Source organism: Ixodes scapularis, unplaced genomic scaffold (genome assembly GCF_016920785.2).
Source record: "Ixodes scapularis isolate PalLabHiFi unplaced genomic scaffold, ASM1692078v2 PGA_scaffold1__304_contigs__length_218370807, whole genome shotgun sequence".
NCBI classification, from domain to species: domain Eukaryota; kingdom Metazoa; phylum Arthropoda; class Arachnida; order Ixodida; family Ixodidae; genus Ixodes; species Ixodes scapularis.
Genome location: NW_024609846.1, coordinates 97,354,639 through 97,371,970, shown reverse-complemented (window position 1 = coordinate 97,371,970; position 17,332 = coordinate 97,354,639). Strand labels below are relative to the sequence as shown.

Here is a 17,332-nt window from a genome sequence, read left to right as displayed (position 1 = left end):
GAAGATTCATCGGTAGATTCTTAGGGAATGCGTTAGCATGGCCCCTGAGAAACGCCACACACGCCCCCCTTCGGGAAACGCTAACGCTGACCCCTTGTTTTTTTTTGTACTGGTTTTTTCGTTTGGCTTTTTATGTTGCTGCCTCCTTTTGGCCTGGTTACATGGTCAGTGTTAGCGTTTTTTAAAGGGGGCGTGTGTGGCGTTTCCCAAGAGTCATGCTAACGCATTCCCTAAAACGCCGTCAATGGACCTTTTTTTGATTTTTTCACCCGTACTCTGCCTGTCAGAGAACGTCAACGCCCTTGGATACGGTCATCCATATGACTCGTGAAAAGAACCACATCCGTACCACTTGGGGAAGGAACCGCATTCAAATAACTCGTGGAGGACACCGCATCCACCGTTTTAACTACACACACATGCATCACAGCCTACGCATCGCTGCGACGGAAACCCAAAGCGTAGAACAACCGTCGACGGCACAGCGGCAACTAATGACGCCCGCATTCCGCCGCGCCGCGGCGCCTCCTCCTCTCTGACTCTGTGCCAGCAGTGCGACGCAGATTTGACGAAAACAAAAATGCTCGTTTTGAAGAAAACCCGGCGGTGCCTGTCAGTTTGTCAGCGCCGGGGAGAGACGGAGAGTGTGACGTGTGCTGACGTCAGCGGTTCGGACCAATGGGAGCGTCGCGCGCGTCCCCCTCTCCACTTCCTTCTTCCTATATTCACGGAGCTGACAAACTGATAGACACCGCCGGGTTTTCGTCAAAACGAGCGTTCTAATGCTAACGCATAAAAAAAACACACGCGCGACACGACGGTGGCTGATGTGTCGTATCGTGCGAGTGGTAGAGGAAGTGTAGATGGTTGAGCGGTGTTGGTTTCTAATTTATGATAAGAGGGGCGTTGAAAACAAACAGTCAAGAGGCTTTCGTCTTGTGTGTTTGTCTTCAATGTCCCTTTTTCCTCATCGTAGAGGAAAGGTCACCACTCTCGTTTTAGGGTTAAACCGGCATGACGGAAATATTGGGGCATGTAATTCTAAAGAGCATTGACAATGTTTGTTCGTTTTAAACCATAAAATAATTGAAACAATTGAAAGTATTAGCATAGCGCTACCTCAGTCTACGGCGACCACGACAACGATCATTGCGCGAGTTTAAGAGCATTCTACGAAGTTCCAGCTCCAGCTGCCTGTATAATTACCGTTTTGGACGGCACTTTGCGGTATGCTGAAACTCCCTGCTGCGGTTTTAATGCACGCGTCGTGTGTTGGGGGATTGAGTGTCCGATGTTTCTTGCAGATCTGCAAACTGGACGTGGAAACACGCGAGATGTTGCTGTGGCGGGAGTCGGACACGCAGTTTCCCAGCGAGGCCGTCTTCATCGGGGATCCAGAGGGCGAAGAAGAAGATGATGGTCAGTTGTAGCAAAGTTGTAGCTTAGAGTTCCTCAGCGTTGCTTGCTGGGTGCGCCTTGCTAGAGTGCTGATATTTTTTAGGAGGGCGACGCCGCTTTTTCTTGACCGCGGTTACCATATTGCCTCTTGCGTCCTGACTGGCGCCGATGGCAAACACATACTTCATGGAACGCATGACGTTGCTTGGTATTAAAGCTATTTCGCGTCATTTCACAAGTGGTAATTCTCAATATCCGCGCAAACAGCTCGCAAACGGTGCCATAGGTTGGGAGGCAAGATGGCGGGTACGCTAGCAGACGACAGAGTTGTCCCTACTTTGGAAGAGCCACCAGCCCAGCAACATTGAAGCACTCTATTGTAGCATCTTCTTTATACCAGAATGAGTGTCCAAACCTTGCGGTAGTCTTGGTATTCTTGTGTCGGTCAAGTTGTTCGTGGCGATGTCTTTTCGAGCGCCAACATGTAATATAACGCCAAAGTTGAGAACGAATGTTCCCGGCGAAAGACTGCATTACACGTCTCTTTTGCAACAAACCCACAAAACAGTTAAGGCCGTTCACACACATGCGGCTTGTTATGACCGCGGGCCTTTAATCATCTTAAAGCCTCATACGACAAGAAAACACACTTCTGCCACCTATCGGGTAGCCGCGGAACACTTGGCGGTCCCGTATATTTCCTATATTTTTCGCCCATTATTCTTTGTCTCTTGGTTTGAAAAACTTTTGTCAATGTTATTGACGACCATTTCTCATTGCCAATACCGCAAAACTTTCACTCTAGTGAAGTGCAGTTTCAGGGTCCCCGATAGATGGCGCCAGAGTGATGTTGTGTTTTTTCGTCGTACAAATTTTTATAAGGTTTTAAAGTACTCGGCCCTAAGGAGTCGCAAGTGTGTTAACGGGCCTTTAGACTAAATCTTGCTTTACGCGATCAATGTGACCGTAAACGGCTGTAGCCCCAATAAACGCGGTCAGCATTTGAGTTATTTGATTATTTCTATAGCATTCCGAGGGACTTCTTTTTTTTGTATGCCATCAAATAGGACGAGTTACGTCCGATGACTTACCGATGTTCCAGTAAAGGTAAAAACACCTTGAACTCATTTGTAGCACTAAGTTGTAGTTCTGTGGCAACAGCGCGAGTCAGCATGTCTTGTTAATGATGGCGTATACGCAGTAACACTTCATCATTATCGGCTTTTCCTTTTTAAGCAATTTTAGGACCCTTCCTTGGAGTTGCCAATACCACAACTCAAAGTGACGGAAGAAAGTCTAGCATCAAACACGTGGTGCGGGGTAAAGGAAGATCTCCCACTTATTGAAATACGCTCAAAACGTGCTGCAGCTTAATATATGAAGCGCGATACAGACGAACGATCAGATTGTAGTGTTTGGCTGGAGTTGCTACTACAGGTGCGCAATTACCCGCTACATTTCAAGTGCGATTTCTTGTCCGTAGCATTTCAGATTGCAAAAACAAGTTCGATATTGTTTTTTTGCCTTTCTAACGTAGATGCCAGGATTCAGGCAGCGCTTTTTAACCGAACTATTTGTTCGCACTTACGTATAAGAATATGACGGACGCTTTTGATGAGGGTTGCCTAAAAATTTTCCAGTGGGTATGTGACATACCATTGTAGTTGGCGGGTTCAACTTTTCTGTACACACTGGTGCGGCGTAGGACAAATAGCCAGTAAAGTTCTACCTTATTGGATTGTGCGAGTAAGCCTTATTCAGAAATAGGTACTCCAATTCAAGTCGCCAGTCTATCCTTATCCCCTTCTGTGGGAAAATACTGACGATTCGCCGCCAGCACAATAGACCGCACGACCTTCATAAAAGGGAGAATAGGAGCAGACATGTAAGAAAGTGCCTGGGCGCGGTTATTTGCTGAAACAATTTTTGTTTTCTCTCGGCGGGCGGAACATACCACCCAAAATATTTGAAATGTGATTTAATTTCATTTAATTTATTTAGCTCAAAGGCATCCTTGCGGATGTAATACAGGAGCGGAGATTTGTTACAAGGTAAAAAATACAGCACAAACATTTATACTAATTTTAGAGAAGATAAAAACAGAACGTTGGCTAAGAAGAGCAGGTATGACACAGTATTTCTAACATTCAAAAGTGCACACGTAACGATCAATGCTGCCTCTGCAATAAAACAAATATTTACATTTCTAAACAAATTTGTGTCTTTTTCGGTCACCAAAGAATCTGGGAGTGCGTTCCAGTCGCAGATCCACGAGTCAAGCGGGGATAAGAAGAATACCTTAGTACGTGAAATGAAGGGTTCAGAAGACAGAAAATAAATGGTGGTTTTGGAGGGTTTGAGGAGTTCACCTTTTTTAGTGTTACCGGGTCTGGGCGAAATCTGGGTCGCAGGTCTTCAGAATGATTGTTTGAAAGTTGAATCACTATAATGGAACTGATGAAAGAAACACAAGCGAGAATAGGGGGAAGACGACGACGTTTTCAGGCAATCAACGCCATTCTTCTTGCTCTTTTGGAAAAATAGGATTTTTCAAAGTTTCGTGATATTATCCAGTCAGATTTTCTTATTGACGTCAAGCGTCGAGGTCCCGGACGCGGCGCATGGTCGCCCTTTCCCTGTAAACACCGGACCGACGACCTGGGCAATGGACCAACCGCCACCGGCTGAAACACCCGAAAGAGGGGATCCTGGTCTATCACATGGCAAGTCACCACCTCAATGTACCGCCCCACCACCGCCGACCCTTATCCCCGGTGACCTCAAGAAAGCTCCTATTAAAAGACGATGTACAGACCCAGACTCATATCACGACTATGATGATGACAAGACCTCTACTTATTCCGTTCAAGATGCTATTTTACATTCCAATGAAGACGAGTCTCCAGAAGATCCCATGCAAGTTCTGGAAGCCGATGAAGATAATCGGCCCTTTACCCCAGTCCACTATAAGAAAAACCGCCCTGCGGGCATTCCAGTGGTTTTCAAACCCAACAGTTCCAATGCATCCTTGTGGAGGGTGAATCCTAACGAAGTGGCCAAAGAGATCATTGATGTTGCACAGGAGAAGCTACTCTCACATAGGATGAACAAAGACGGGAGCCTTTTCGTGAGTGTTGCATCTCTGCAAGCAGCCAACAGATTACTAGCCATATCGACCCTTTGCTCTATTGAAGTGGCGACAAGTGTACCCCACTCCTACTCACGGAATTTGGAAAAAATCAAAGGAGTACCGATCGAGTATACCGACGAAGAACTACTAGACTATTTTACAAATCTTGGAGTTATTTCTGTTCAACGGCAAATTTCGTATAGAAGACAAGAGGACGGCAACATGGAACACCGCAAGACAGAAAGCGTGCTCCTCCACTTCCGCCCAGACCAACCAATGCCTACACGCGTTCTCTTAGGCTTCACAAGTCACACTGTTGATGAGTATTTTGGTCCTCCAGTGCAGTGCTATCATTGCCAAAGGTACGGACACATTGCGCAATACTGCCGTGGACCACGGCGCTGCAAAGTGTGCGCAGGTCCGCACCACCACAAGACTTGCACCAATCGGCAAGAACCCAAGTGCGCAAACTGCGGTAACCAGCATGCCGCTACCTTCTCTGGGTGTCAACGCAGAAAGGCTGCCTCGGTTATCCAAAGACAGGACGTCTTAAATGGCAAGGAAAATCGTGGGTTCGCGGCCACCTTAAACCCTGAAGTTGTGCGCGTCCCCTTGCCTGTCCCGGTTCCAACGGATAAGCGAGCCCAAAAGCCAACTTACAGTGACGCATTGAAGAAGACGACGAATGGAGTGAAAGAAAAACACAGAGAACGTCGACCACATGAAGACGCACCTGAAGCAGCCAGAGGAATTCCGTCAACTATGCAATTACTGAAATCAGCCCCTACCACTCAGACGACCATCCGACAACCTATGTCGGTATCATCAGCTCCAAGGCGCAAACGACAAGAGCAGGCTGGTGACCTTGGTAGCGTCCTTATTCCAATGCTTTTTGCTGCGTTAAGGGCCATCATCAAAGCGATCCCTGATTCAGACAACCTACCAGAAGTGCAAGCCCTGCTTGCAATGGAATCCTTTTTGAAAGCAGGACCCTTCCACCGCTAGGAGCGGATGGCCTCGGCTCAAAGTCACAACTTCAAGAAACGTACAAACGATAAACCCGAAATTCCAAGAATACTACAGTGGAACGCTTGCAGCCTAAATCCCCGCCTTCCAGATCTTCAGAGGCATCTACTCTCCACTAGGATTGATATACTGGCGATTCAGGAACCTAACAACGATCCATCCAACTGCCGCCTGTCGCCCTACGTAGCCTATTACAGTTCTACAAAAAGGAAGGACTGCAAGCCACGATCTGTAGTCTTTGTTCGCGCCGGCCTTCCTCAATCGCCAGTAGACCTATCTTCAGTTTCGAAGAGTAGTGCTGAATATGCTGCTGTATCTGTTAGATACAAAAACGTGGACTTCACAGTCGTCTCAGTGTATGTCCCTCCAAATTGCAAATGGGATGTCGGAGAGCTTTCCGATGTAAAGCAGAGAAGCAGAGGCCATCTTATACTCTGTGGAGATTTCAACGCCCACAACAAGATATGGGGTGACCGCAAAAATACAAGAAGAGGATTTGATCTTGATAGTATGACATCTTCACTTCATTTAGAGGCCCTTAATGACGGTGCGGAAACGTTCATCAGACTTGGAGTTGGCCGCAGTGTATTAGACCTGACGTTCCTGTCCCCGGATATATTGGCAGATTGGAATGTGCTAGCCGATTCCTGGGGCAGTGATCATATACCGATCATGATTACCAGCAAGTTTGCCAAAAAGACAAACAAAACTTACAGAGAGGTTCGAGTTACCAACTGGGATGTATTCCGATCTCACATGAACTTTGCTCTAGCTGGCAGCACGACAGAAGACACAACAGCCATGATTGCACGAGCCATTCAGCTGTCAACAAAGACCATTAGAGTACCATACACCCGGCCTGTTCCCGACCTCATGTACCTAAACCTAAGGGCTGCTCGACGCCGCGCGCAGCGACGAGCCCGAAAAACAGACGATCTGGATGATTGGAATGAACATCGCAAGATCGATGCCAAATTTCGACGATATACTAAGCGCCTCCAACGCCTACAGTGGAACCAACTGTGTGAGTCGTTTGGTTCCCCATCGGGTATTTCGAGAGCATGGAGGATCGTCAGAGTCTTGAAAGATAAAAAGCAACCCGAGCATCCCGTTGCAGGATTAGCGCTAGCCCTAGGCCGCACTACTCAAGAAACCGCGGAGCTTCTTGCTGATGCGTTCGCTGCCCCAATTCCGCCCCCACAGGGATACAGGGACAAGCCTCCAGTTCCATTGAAAACAAATCCTTGCTCAGAAATGGACGCCGATTTCACCATCACTGAACTTGATGTTGCCCTCCGACGCTCGCGCCGTCGAACCGCTCCGGGACCGGACGGCGTAACGTTTCAAGCACTGAGAAATCTTTCCTTCCCGCATAGAGAGGCCTTACTGGAGTCTATCAACAACATATGGAGAACGGCAAAAATCCCTGCAGCATGGCTCACCTCTGTAGTGGTTCCTATCAGAAAGCAAGGAAAACCCGGTGATCGGATTGAATCCTACCGGCCAATTTCTCTCGCCAGTTGTGTCGGGAAATTAATGGAAAGACTAGTACTTTCAAGACTTACGTGGCTGCTTGAATCCAAAGGAGCACTGCCAGATCAACTCTGCGGATTCCGAAGAAGGAGGTGCACCTTTGACGCCATTGCTGATCTCGTTTCGAGCCTTGAAGATGCACGTTCAACTCACCAAACAGTCTACTGCATATTTTTGGACATATGCAAAGCTTTCGATGCCCTACCACACCATACCATTCTGCGTCAACTTACACGGTACGGAATTGGTGGAAGAACATATGACTATATCGCCGCGTTCCTCACTGGCCGCAGCCTAACAGTAAGAGCTGCCGAATGTCTTAGCACTCGTCGGTCGGTGACCCAAGGCGTTCCCCAAGGAAGTGTACTGAGCCCGTTTCTGTTTAACCTTACCATGGCAGAACTTCCGCTATGCATAAACTCCGCAGAAACGTCCAGTACAACAGTTCACATGACGATATACGCCGATGATGTGGCAATTTGATGTGTCGGTCCATCCAGACTGTCAAGGACCATCGGCAAAAGGCTTCAGAAAGTTCTTGACAGCACGACTTCTACTCTAGAAGAACTAGGACTTACTTTATCTACAAGCAAAACAGCCTTCCTCTGTTACCGCCCTGGTCGACATCCAAACCGCAAAGTTGCAAATACGCCAACCATTAAAGGAATACCGATCCAGAGAGTCTCAACGTACCGATACTTGGGGATGGAAATAGATGACCACGTTACATGGAGACCCGAGATAAAACGACTTGTAACGCAGTGCACTAAATTATTAACTGTGCTCCGTCACTTCCATCGCCAGAAATCTGGACTGCCTCCTCAGGGACTTTTGATTCTCTATCGTGGCCTTATCCTCTCAAGAATGTTATACAGCCTACCTCTCATCAGAATCAGAGCTCATCAAATGACCACACTCGAACGTTTTCACCGTGTTGCCCTCCGTCAGTGCATTGGACTGCCACGCTTCGCGGGCAATACGGCGACACTCGTAGAGGCCAAGGATCAAACAGTAGCTATGCATATAAGAATAAGAGCAATGAATCATATCACTCGTATGTATGGAGCACGATCTGCGACATCACTGCTGTCCAACATTGAAGAGCGGTTTGATTCGCAGATAGGTCGATGTGTACAAGAATTTAATTTACAAATTGGACCTCCTAATAGCCATTACTTTCCTCCGGCACCTTTCATAACCCAACCGCTGTACATTGTAGAAGAAACGCTTCCTTATTTCCCGAAGAAGAATTCTATCTCAGCCACTGTTGGAAGGTCGCTTGTAGCTGACCAACTGACAAGCACGTACAATGGTTGGCTCCAAGTGTTTACTGACGGGTCAACGAATCCCACAACTGCAACATCTACAGCGGCATTCGTCATTCCCGATGCCGGAATCGAAGCATCACACCGCCTCAACTTCGCAACCACGTCCACGACAGCGGAGCTGGCTGCACTAGCAGCGGCATTAGATGCGCTTCACAACCTCAATCCTTGCAAGACTGTTATTCTCTCCGACTCTCGAAGTGCGTTATCCAATTTGGAAGCTTCAGACCAAGCTCCTTTTCTGGCCCAATGTGTGGCCGACAAGGCCCGAAAACTTTGCATGCGAGGGTGGCAGTTGGCTTTTCAATGGATTCCGTCACATATGGGTATCCCCGGCAACGAACGCGCCGATGCCCTTGCTTCAAAGGCACACAAGGAAGAAGAACCCAGTCTTTTCATTCCACGTTATTGCGAAGCGCGCAGACTGTGCAAATTAATTACCATAATGCGTCACCCCCATACAGAAGTTGCAAGCGGGAATCCTCCTCCATCGCTCCCCGAGTCAAAACTAACCAGATCAGATTCCACGCTGCTCCATCGCCTTCGTGCAAACTGCGCCTACACATCAACGACACTTCACAAGATCTCCAGGTCTAGTACACCCAACTGTGCCAAATGCAATGTGCCAGAGGACCTTGACCACGTCCTCCTAAATTGTTCTCACTACGATCAAGCTCGACGGTCCTTTTTTACCACCATCCTAAGTGGAAGCACAACTGTGACTCAAAAGAACGAAATCCTTTTTCCTACCGGAGGTCGACGAAGAAGAGAACTTGTTTATAAATCTCTTCTTGAGTACCTCAAAGCCACTGGACTTGCAACGCGCCTCTAGCCCACCGGCCCGCCACCTAGACCAGCCACGCCTTCTCGTCTCAACTGTCATCGACTAATTTGTGATCTCCATACCAGAAGACAGTTCTGCAGTGTCCCCTCTCCCTCAAGAAAATAGCCTCCTGATTCGACCCTACTCATCCAGAGATTGGTGACCAAATCACCCCCCAACCCCTCTTCTCTTCTTTTCTCACCCTCTTTCCCCGCCTGTGCGAGTCTTGCCCCTGCCCAAGGAGGCTAACATTACGTGCAGGCATCCCCTCTTCCCGTGTGTAACAACACTCAACAACAACAACAACAACAACAAGCGAGAATATTTACGTCATATTTGTAAAGAAGGCAATCCCATCTTTTCTTTTAAACTCGTCCCACTGACTAGGTATGAGTAGTTACTGAAGATAAAGCGGGTGGCTTAACTTTTTAATGACACCACTTCGAAAGGTGAGATAGTGGTGTGGATTGCAGATGACGCTTTCATAATCCAGACGTTTCCATAATCCAGTTTTGGTATTACAATTGTTTTATTAGGAAGCAGACTTGTAGCTTGGTGTGCCTGACGCAGTCTGCCTTACGAAACCAAGCTTTTTTTGGATGCATTGGACGTGATTAATATGTTTGTTCCAGGTTAGATCCTTTGAAAAAGAACAACGCATAAATAGTTGTTTGGCGTTTCGACTTCAATGTGAAGAGATATAGAATGTTGTATTAGGTCAATGACAGGCCTGTTTTTTAGTAAATCTAATCTGCCCTACATTTCTTTATATAAATGCTTAATTGCCATCTTAAGCGCCATAAATGAATAAATGGTTAAATGCATACTTTTTTAATTGGGCGGTGGAGTGGGCCACCCAGCCACTGTTTTAATTTTAAGTTGTTCTCTACCTAATATGCAAGAAACTAGGGTGATGCATTTAAACGCAAATATTTATATAAAAAAATTACAACCTGCGTGATAGGAGAGCCTCTTCGCAACCGGATGCGTACACGTTTCTCACAACTAATCGACAGGAATAAAAAAACGTTTATCCCGAACAGTTAGATAACCTCTTGAAGGAAAGCTCGCCAGCGGCCAGTTCCCGAATCCCCTTTTATTTCTGTTCGTTTCTTTCCCTATGCCCATTTAGGTTGGCTCTTTTCGCGATGTGCTGTTAAACTATTCCAATACAAGGCTTCCGCGCGCTGCCATCCTTGCTTATTGGGCTGTGAAACGCGTTCTGAGCTTGTGCAGTCCATTTTTTCAGCGGAAGGTCAGACGCCCACTCAATGGGCGTCACTGGGCGCGAGTCGTCGCTGGGATGTCGTTCACAACCCTGTAACTAGTCATTTTTCACCTGGTGCGATAAGCAGTGGAGAGCTGCATAGATGAGGCTGTGGTCCACCACTTCACACTGCACTGTTGGTACCGCAGGCGTTTTGCTGACTGTGGTGAACGACACGGACTACACCAGGCCCGACTTCCTGCTTGTCCTGGACGCCAAGACGCTGACCGAAGTTGCCCGCGCTGAGGTTCCTCCCGACGTCCGTGCCTGCACCTCCATCCACGGCTGCTTCGTCAAGAGCTAACTCCGCCGAAGCGCCGTTATGAAGAAGCGTCGACACGCCGTTGTCCTCGCCTAACGTGTGTTGCTTCAATCATCCAGACTTCTGCTTTCATCGTGGACGTTTTCTGTGGGTGTTTAATTTGTTGTGCTGATGTGGTACGCTCATTGTACCGATTCCACTCCAGATATGTGTCGGGATTTCGTAATGTCGATGGACTATTCAATTTCAGAAGGCGTATGCAGTTCAATGAGGCTTAAGCGACTGGTGACGAAAGCCAACGCAGTACGCACTGCAAAGAAAGATTTTTCTTCGAGGATTTTGTTTTATTCCAAATAGATATTTGTCAGAAATACAAAGCAAGAAAAAATAGCATGCGCTTATTCGCCGCGTGGCAAGTTTATTATAAATGTAGTAGTATAGAGCAGACAAGTTGATCGACATATCCTTCTTTCGGTCCTGTTTGGCACTTAAGTACCTAACATCCCACAACAGTTTGTTATGTGTGGTTACAGGGCCTGCTCCAACGTAGTACTGCTCTATTGTTAAGGAGTTCGGCCGCAACGGTCGGCGTTATCCGCACGCGCAAGTACCTACGACATGGTGTCATCCAAGTGGTGACAAGGACAAAGGAGATTACAGAACTGAAAAATAGCCGTTAGGACTACTTCAATGTTTCGAAACATGTTGTTTTCGCGCCCTTCTTGTACCTTTACATATAAAACTTCAAGCTTTACGTTTACATGGCACTGCTTGTTCAGTCAGAACAAGGGCACCATTTAAATATTCTGCGAACCTATCTTTTAAACTCGAAGATCCTAGTGTTTCTGCATGTTTCACGGAAATTGTTCAGGAAGTTAGCCGTGTTTCCAGCTAGGTGGCCGTATGTTCTTCGTATCCTTCGATAGATGGCCTGTTAAGACCATACTGCCATGCTGTTCGTGGATTTAATTTTAAAAAAGTCTGTTTGTTTTGTTCAAATAGCATAGTGCCTTCGTTTCATGAGGTACTCATCGTTTTTTAGAGTATGTTCCAATTGGTATTTTCTATTTACCGTGTTCGCTACTATCTTACTCTGCGCTCTATCCTACTTTGATATGGACAAAAACATTCCATATTGTTTGTCTTTCATTTTATCCAGTCATACGGGAACCAAAGTCGCGCACATAAAGACTTGAAGTCTCTTGCATTGAATTCCGATCAGCAGGAATTCTCATCTGTCTACTGGCACATTTCAAGTAAATATCGTTGCACGGACCTTTAAAATATTTGTATACGAACACCATACAATTTTTTTTTTCTTTTTTTACTTCGCGAAGAAAAAAACAACCCAGTAGTGATTGCATCAAATTATTAGAAGATTTAAAATTTTTTTCTTTCAACGTAGAGTTGAAAGATTGTAGTCGCAACGCTTTTAAGAGTCCTGTTAACTATGGGCCTGTCTCTTCTGCGCGACCAAGACAAGTCCACGTAAAGTTAAGGGTGGGTTTTGCAATAAATATCCCACGTCATTTTTATGATCTACCAATAATCTTTTCAATTAATGAATCTATTTTTAAGAGATATAAATTTGATCTCAACGCGATGTCAACTTTATGCTAAATAAGCGTCTTCATATTTGCAGGAATGCGTCCTCTCATCTTATTTGATCGAATAAGAAAATTAAAAAAAAAAAACACAAAAAAAAAACTAAATGACTGGAACATCTAGGAGAACTTTCAGGCCAAGGTTCCGCGGTCGACAAACCTTGTACACACGAACGTGAACAAAATACAGCGAGAAAACACGCAGTGCACAAACATAGTTCAACACATACACTTTTATTCGCAAATCTGTTTTACCGTCATCGTTTTTATTTCCTGTTCGCTACAACGTTACACATCTTTTAAATATCATGCACCTTGCAAATAAACAATGACGCAGCATACATAGTAAATTACTTGCGGAAAATGTTTACTAGAGTAGTACCACTCACCGTTGTAGGAGTGCTTGCGTGTTTAAAATGTGGCCTACTCTCCTAAAATCGAAAAGCCTTGCCATTAGAGGATAGAGGGACAACATGAGCGTTTTTTTAGGTGTAAGTCGAATATAGAAGAGTGTTTTCCAGAGTGAGTGCTGTGCTTTGTCTACACCGCGTGAACACAAATGGAAGGAAGCTTACTGCCGCAAAAATGTAATATCACGTCATGTTCAACTCCAATCTTGACAAGCTCTCTTTCCAGTATAATTTATGTTGTATTTCAATACGTTCAAAGAAGCACCACGAAGGAGAATGCCTAACTTCGATACTAGGCGCAGTTGTTTTTTGAATATTTACGTAATAATGATGAGCTTGGCGCGTTCATTACCTTCTATTCGATCAATTATAAAGAGAAAAAAGTGACCAAGGACACGGACCTTGTTAGGATTCGGTTCCTTTTTTTCTGTCTACCCGCTTGTAATTCCCCTGGTTCATAACGATCACTGAATACTTTACTGGAGGAATGCATCTCACTCTGCAAAACCCAAAAGACCTTAGCGCGTACAGGTTTTGCGTAAATCGAACGGCTGGATGCGCCGCACCCTGGGGTTTTTCCTTTGGGCTGTTTTTGGCGAACCCAGTGTCGCGCTGCGCCAGCCATAACTTTTTGCCTCGACGTCGCGCGACTGTGCAACAGCGTGGACAGCGCGGTGCACATGCGTTCGTGGACGCACGACGTCCCTACCGCTAAGGGAGAATCTGTGGCTGTAGACGCGCTGTTTATTGCAAAAAAGTGGAGTGGAATGCATGTTCACTCGTAGAGTGTTTGACATCACCTTCACATTTAGTCGTGAGTTGCGTATATATCGCTGTCTTTCAATTCATTTACAATGTTTTGCTATGAAAGTGCGGGAGAGCACGAATGTCAAGAGAGCGGGCACTCTAACCTCGGGTGGTTGATTAGCTCTTGCATTGTCATCTTCGAGCACAGCATCATTGCTTCGCAATGGTTGCATGATTTTACTCTAGAAAATCAATTAATATGCGCATCTCGTTACGGTATTTAATTTGCAATGCTATTGAGGACGCTGAGATATTGCATGGACATTGCAATGCGTTCTTGCTTATTCCGCAAGAAACTTTCGAGTGGCATTTTGATACCACATGCGGGTGATGGCGAGATAGGCCTTTTAATCACCAAAGCAACCGAGGGTTTATTTATTATTATACTTGCTCCCTTTCTGTTTTTGTGTGCTACAGAAGTGCTAACAACGTGATAATACTTTAACTGAGCTACTCACATGACGTGGACGCACAACGCATGGCTTTTGTAAGGAAGTAACTTCCTAGCAAACACAAAGTTAGCTAGAAGGTTTTAGCACGCGTTAGGCGCACTAAAACATCAATGTTCGGTTCTACGTCAAAATGCACACAGCGCGAAATCGGAAACCCTTGTCGAAGATATCTCAAAAGAAAGGCCAAGCGTCGAAAGCAAGCGAAACTAAAGCGGGTCAAAATGTTCGTCGCAATTGTTGGTAAAACCTGGAGCCAATTTGAGTGCCAACAAGCGGATTGGTACCAGCCAACATACCATGGTTTATCTGAAGTTCTTTAGACAAACCATTGTATGTGGGAGAATTTTTGTCTGTGCTTCGTCAACGCTGAACGTGAACTCACGTTAGCTCAGCTTGCTTGCGGTATGTAACGCGTAGCTATAGTCTGTTGCAACCTAAGATCAGCGGTAGATGCTCCCTCCAGTGCGAGCGTTCCACCTTCTATAACACTTTGGCGCACGCGAAGCCAGACACGATAGAGGCCACCAGCCCATGCTGGAAGCGGAGAATCTACTCCAGATCCCATATTGCCAAAATAATGTAGCCAACCGGTTCACTTCCGTCAGGCAGCTAAGTAAGTTCATGTAGTTTCCTTTATCAGAAAATATACGATAAACAGAAAATTCGAGTTAAACTATCGCTCTGTCAGTTTGTAAAACACGTCATTCAGGCGCGATATCGTTCGCATTCCCCGCCTAGTCACATACCAAATGTTTTCTGTCTTTTTCGCCATTACACAGATTGTTACTATATACGGTTGAATACGCTGTTGTTGTTTTATCGTTCTTCTTCAACGCTTTTGATGTTCTATTTTTCTCGATAACGCTTGCCTTTAACTCGTCACAGGGACCAGACACGCAGCTTCGTTTGCTGTTGACCCTCGCCACGCAAACACATGCCTTGCGACAGTTCCGGCGTTATGTACTCGAGGGCAGGTCTCGTGTTTCTTTCCTTCCTACTGTCATGGGCGGTTGCTTCTTCTTCACTTCCTTGTGATGTATCGAAGAGTGGATGCACAGAATCACGTTTCTAAGGGAAGTCCTAAGGCGGAGCTGCTGCATGCAGCTTAATAGTGCAAAACATTCGAGTTGTGAGGACTCTACTAATAATACCGCTTTCTTTTTACTTAGCCTTCCCTAGTGAAAGGGACGGTATGGCTTCAAATGTAATGTTCTTTGGGGAGTTGTTGATGCTTGAGGTCAAACTTGCAGACGCATATTCTTGGTTAGAAAGGTTTTAGACAATAGACCCGTTTTAAAGGTCCATCAAGAAACACTGGCGGCTGCCGCATTCTCGCCATCGCTTCCGGCACGAAGTGATGATTGGGTCCGAGTTCACCCCGAGCACTCACGCAGCACTCGTGTCCTAGAGACCCGTATTCGTGTCCAATCAACGCTTGAAGTGAGGACCCAAATTATGGCGACCTCGGAGTAGCTGCGGGAAGTCGCGCACATTGGAAAGGGCATCTATGATATAGGTGTTCCCGAGAAAACAGAACCGTGTTTTGTTTTTTGTTTTTTCGGTTAAATAACTTAGTTATCACAGAAAGCTTACCCTCCGTGAGAATATGGCGCTAGCGGTTTGAATAAAACGCAAATAAAACGTGACAGTAGCATCCAATTCAGTGAAAAACACTTGCTAGCAAGGAAAGGGGTATTCTATTCTTGTTATTTTTCTTTCTGCGATAGTACATGTTAAACGAGCTTACAATGGAATTTCTTGTCTTGGAAATATTGCGCTTGACTGGACGTCGACTCATAGAAAAACTAGGTATTCGTCAATAATATTTTGGTCCGGGTAACGTCATGTTTTCAATCTTTCACGTTGTATCCCAACCACTAGCGTCACATTCTCACGGGGTTTGATCTTTCTACAATGTATAGTTTATTTACCCGTGCCGAAAAACACGGTTTTCTTCTCTCAGGAACGCGCGATATTTCGTCTCGCCTTGACGTGGACACACTGCAAACGATTTAGGCAAGAGCGTCTGTCTTTAACTGATGCTGTTACTGCACGAGCGCTCAGTTGCGCCAGTGTTTGCGCAGTCCAGGCGCACTTAAAGGCAAGGACTTGTGCTTAGAGCCCTCCCTGCACTCCATGTTTAGGTCAGACAGAGTATAGCGGAAAGAGACACTACTAAGTTTGACTGAAGAAACCTATTATCAGGCTAAGCATTCAGTTGCAAATAGATGACTCTAGTGACTTTCAACTTGTAGACATATTTATGTTCGCTTGGTGTCTGATACACTTGTTGTGGTGACGTTGAACTTGAAGGGAAATCGCCAAAATCAAACTTGTTCATATCTAGTTTATCATTTTATGACATCATTTATTTGAAAATTAATAAAGGGCACATTTTCTTCAGATTGAAATTTTCTCATTGTCTACCAATGACGAGGATCGAAATACGTTTGCTTTTTAACCTCTGCATCAAACCACTTCCTCTGAAAGCGTACTCTAAGTGCGTGTTTGGGAAAACATTTTCGGGTGCCCGTCAGCTTTCAACTTGGGGGATGATTTTGTTCTGTTTTCTTGGATTGTTCCCCACCACTTCTTGTTCTGGGTCGGCTTTATGCTACTATTAAATATTCAGTCGAACAGCACGAAGCCAAAAAAAACAACAAAAAACAATATAACCTGGCCTCTTAGTGTTTGTATAACGTAATAAATCGACGCACCTTTGGGACCAGGGTTGGTTGCTTTCTTTTTAGATTTTGAAAAAAAAAAAAAAAAAACGCGCGCTACCGTGTGAATGTAAAAAATGTGTAAGTGTCGCTGCACTAACAAAAGATGAACCAAATGCACACACTTCATAAATAGCGTTAATAAAGATCGTGTATTCGTTGACGTGTGTCATTTTGTTTTCCTGTGCGTTTTTTTCTCACATCCTCAGTTTCACCCCCTTCTCCCCCCCTCGCTCCGTGAGATGCATTGCAACACATTGTTAGCACAAACACGACTTCGGCACTTTTTCCCATTTTACTTCGAAAAGGTACTGGCAGGTACCAAAATTTACCACTTAGGCTCCCTCGGCGCCAACCTGTGGTAACGCTCCTGTTTGCAGTGAGAATGTCGCGCCTGTGCGCTTGCCACGTATAGTGTTTTTTTTGTAAATAATCGGGCAATTCATCATCAGTGTCTTAGTGCAGAATATGACATGCATTTGTGAAAACTTAACGCACAATAATAAAAGAAAGTGCAAGTTTTCATATTTTCAAGGCATGCTTCCACGCATTCAGAGTTTCTGAACTTGTAA

At 45.5% G+C, this 17,332-nt stretch overlaps 1 protein-coding gene across 1 annotated transcript in view; it reads left to right on the top strand.

The window, feature by feature from the left end:
• The window catches only part of LOC8040957 (beta,beta-carotene 9',10'-oxygenase), a 115,359-nt gene extending 98,440 nt beyond the window's left edge, over positions 1–16,919 (top strand). Inside the window, exons 10-11 of the mRNA XM_040501238.2 lie at positions 1,305–1,419; positions 10,652–16,919. Coding sequence (XP_040357172.1) covers positions 1,305–1,419; positions 10,652–10,806 — 270 coding nt within the window. The 3' untranslated portion in view covers positions 10,807–16,919. The remainder of the gene's footprint in view (positions 1–1,304; positions 1,420–10,651) is intronic.
• Positions 16,920–17,332: the final 413 nt, after the last annotated feature.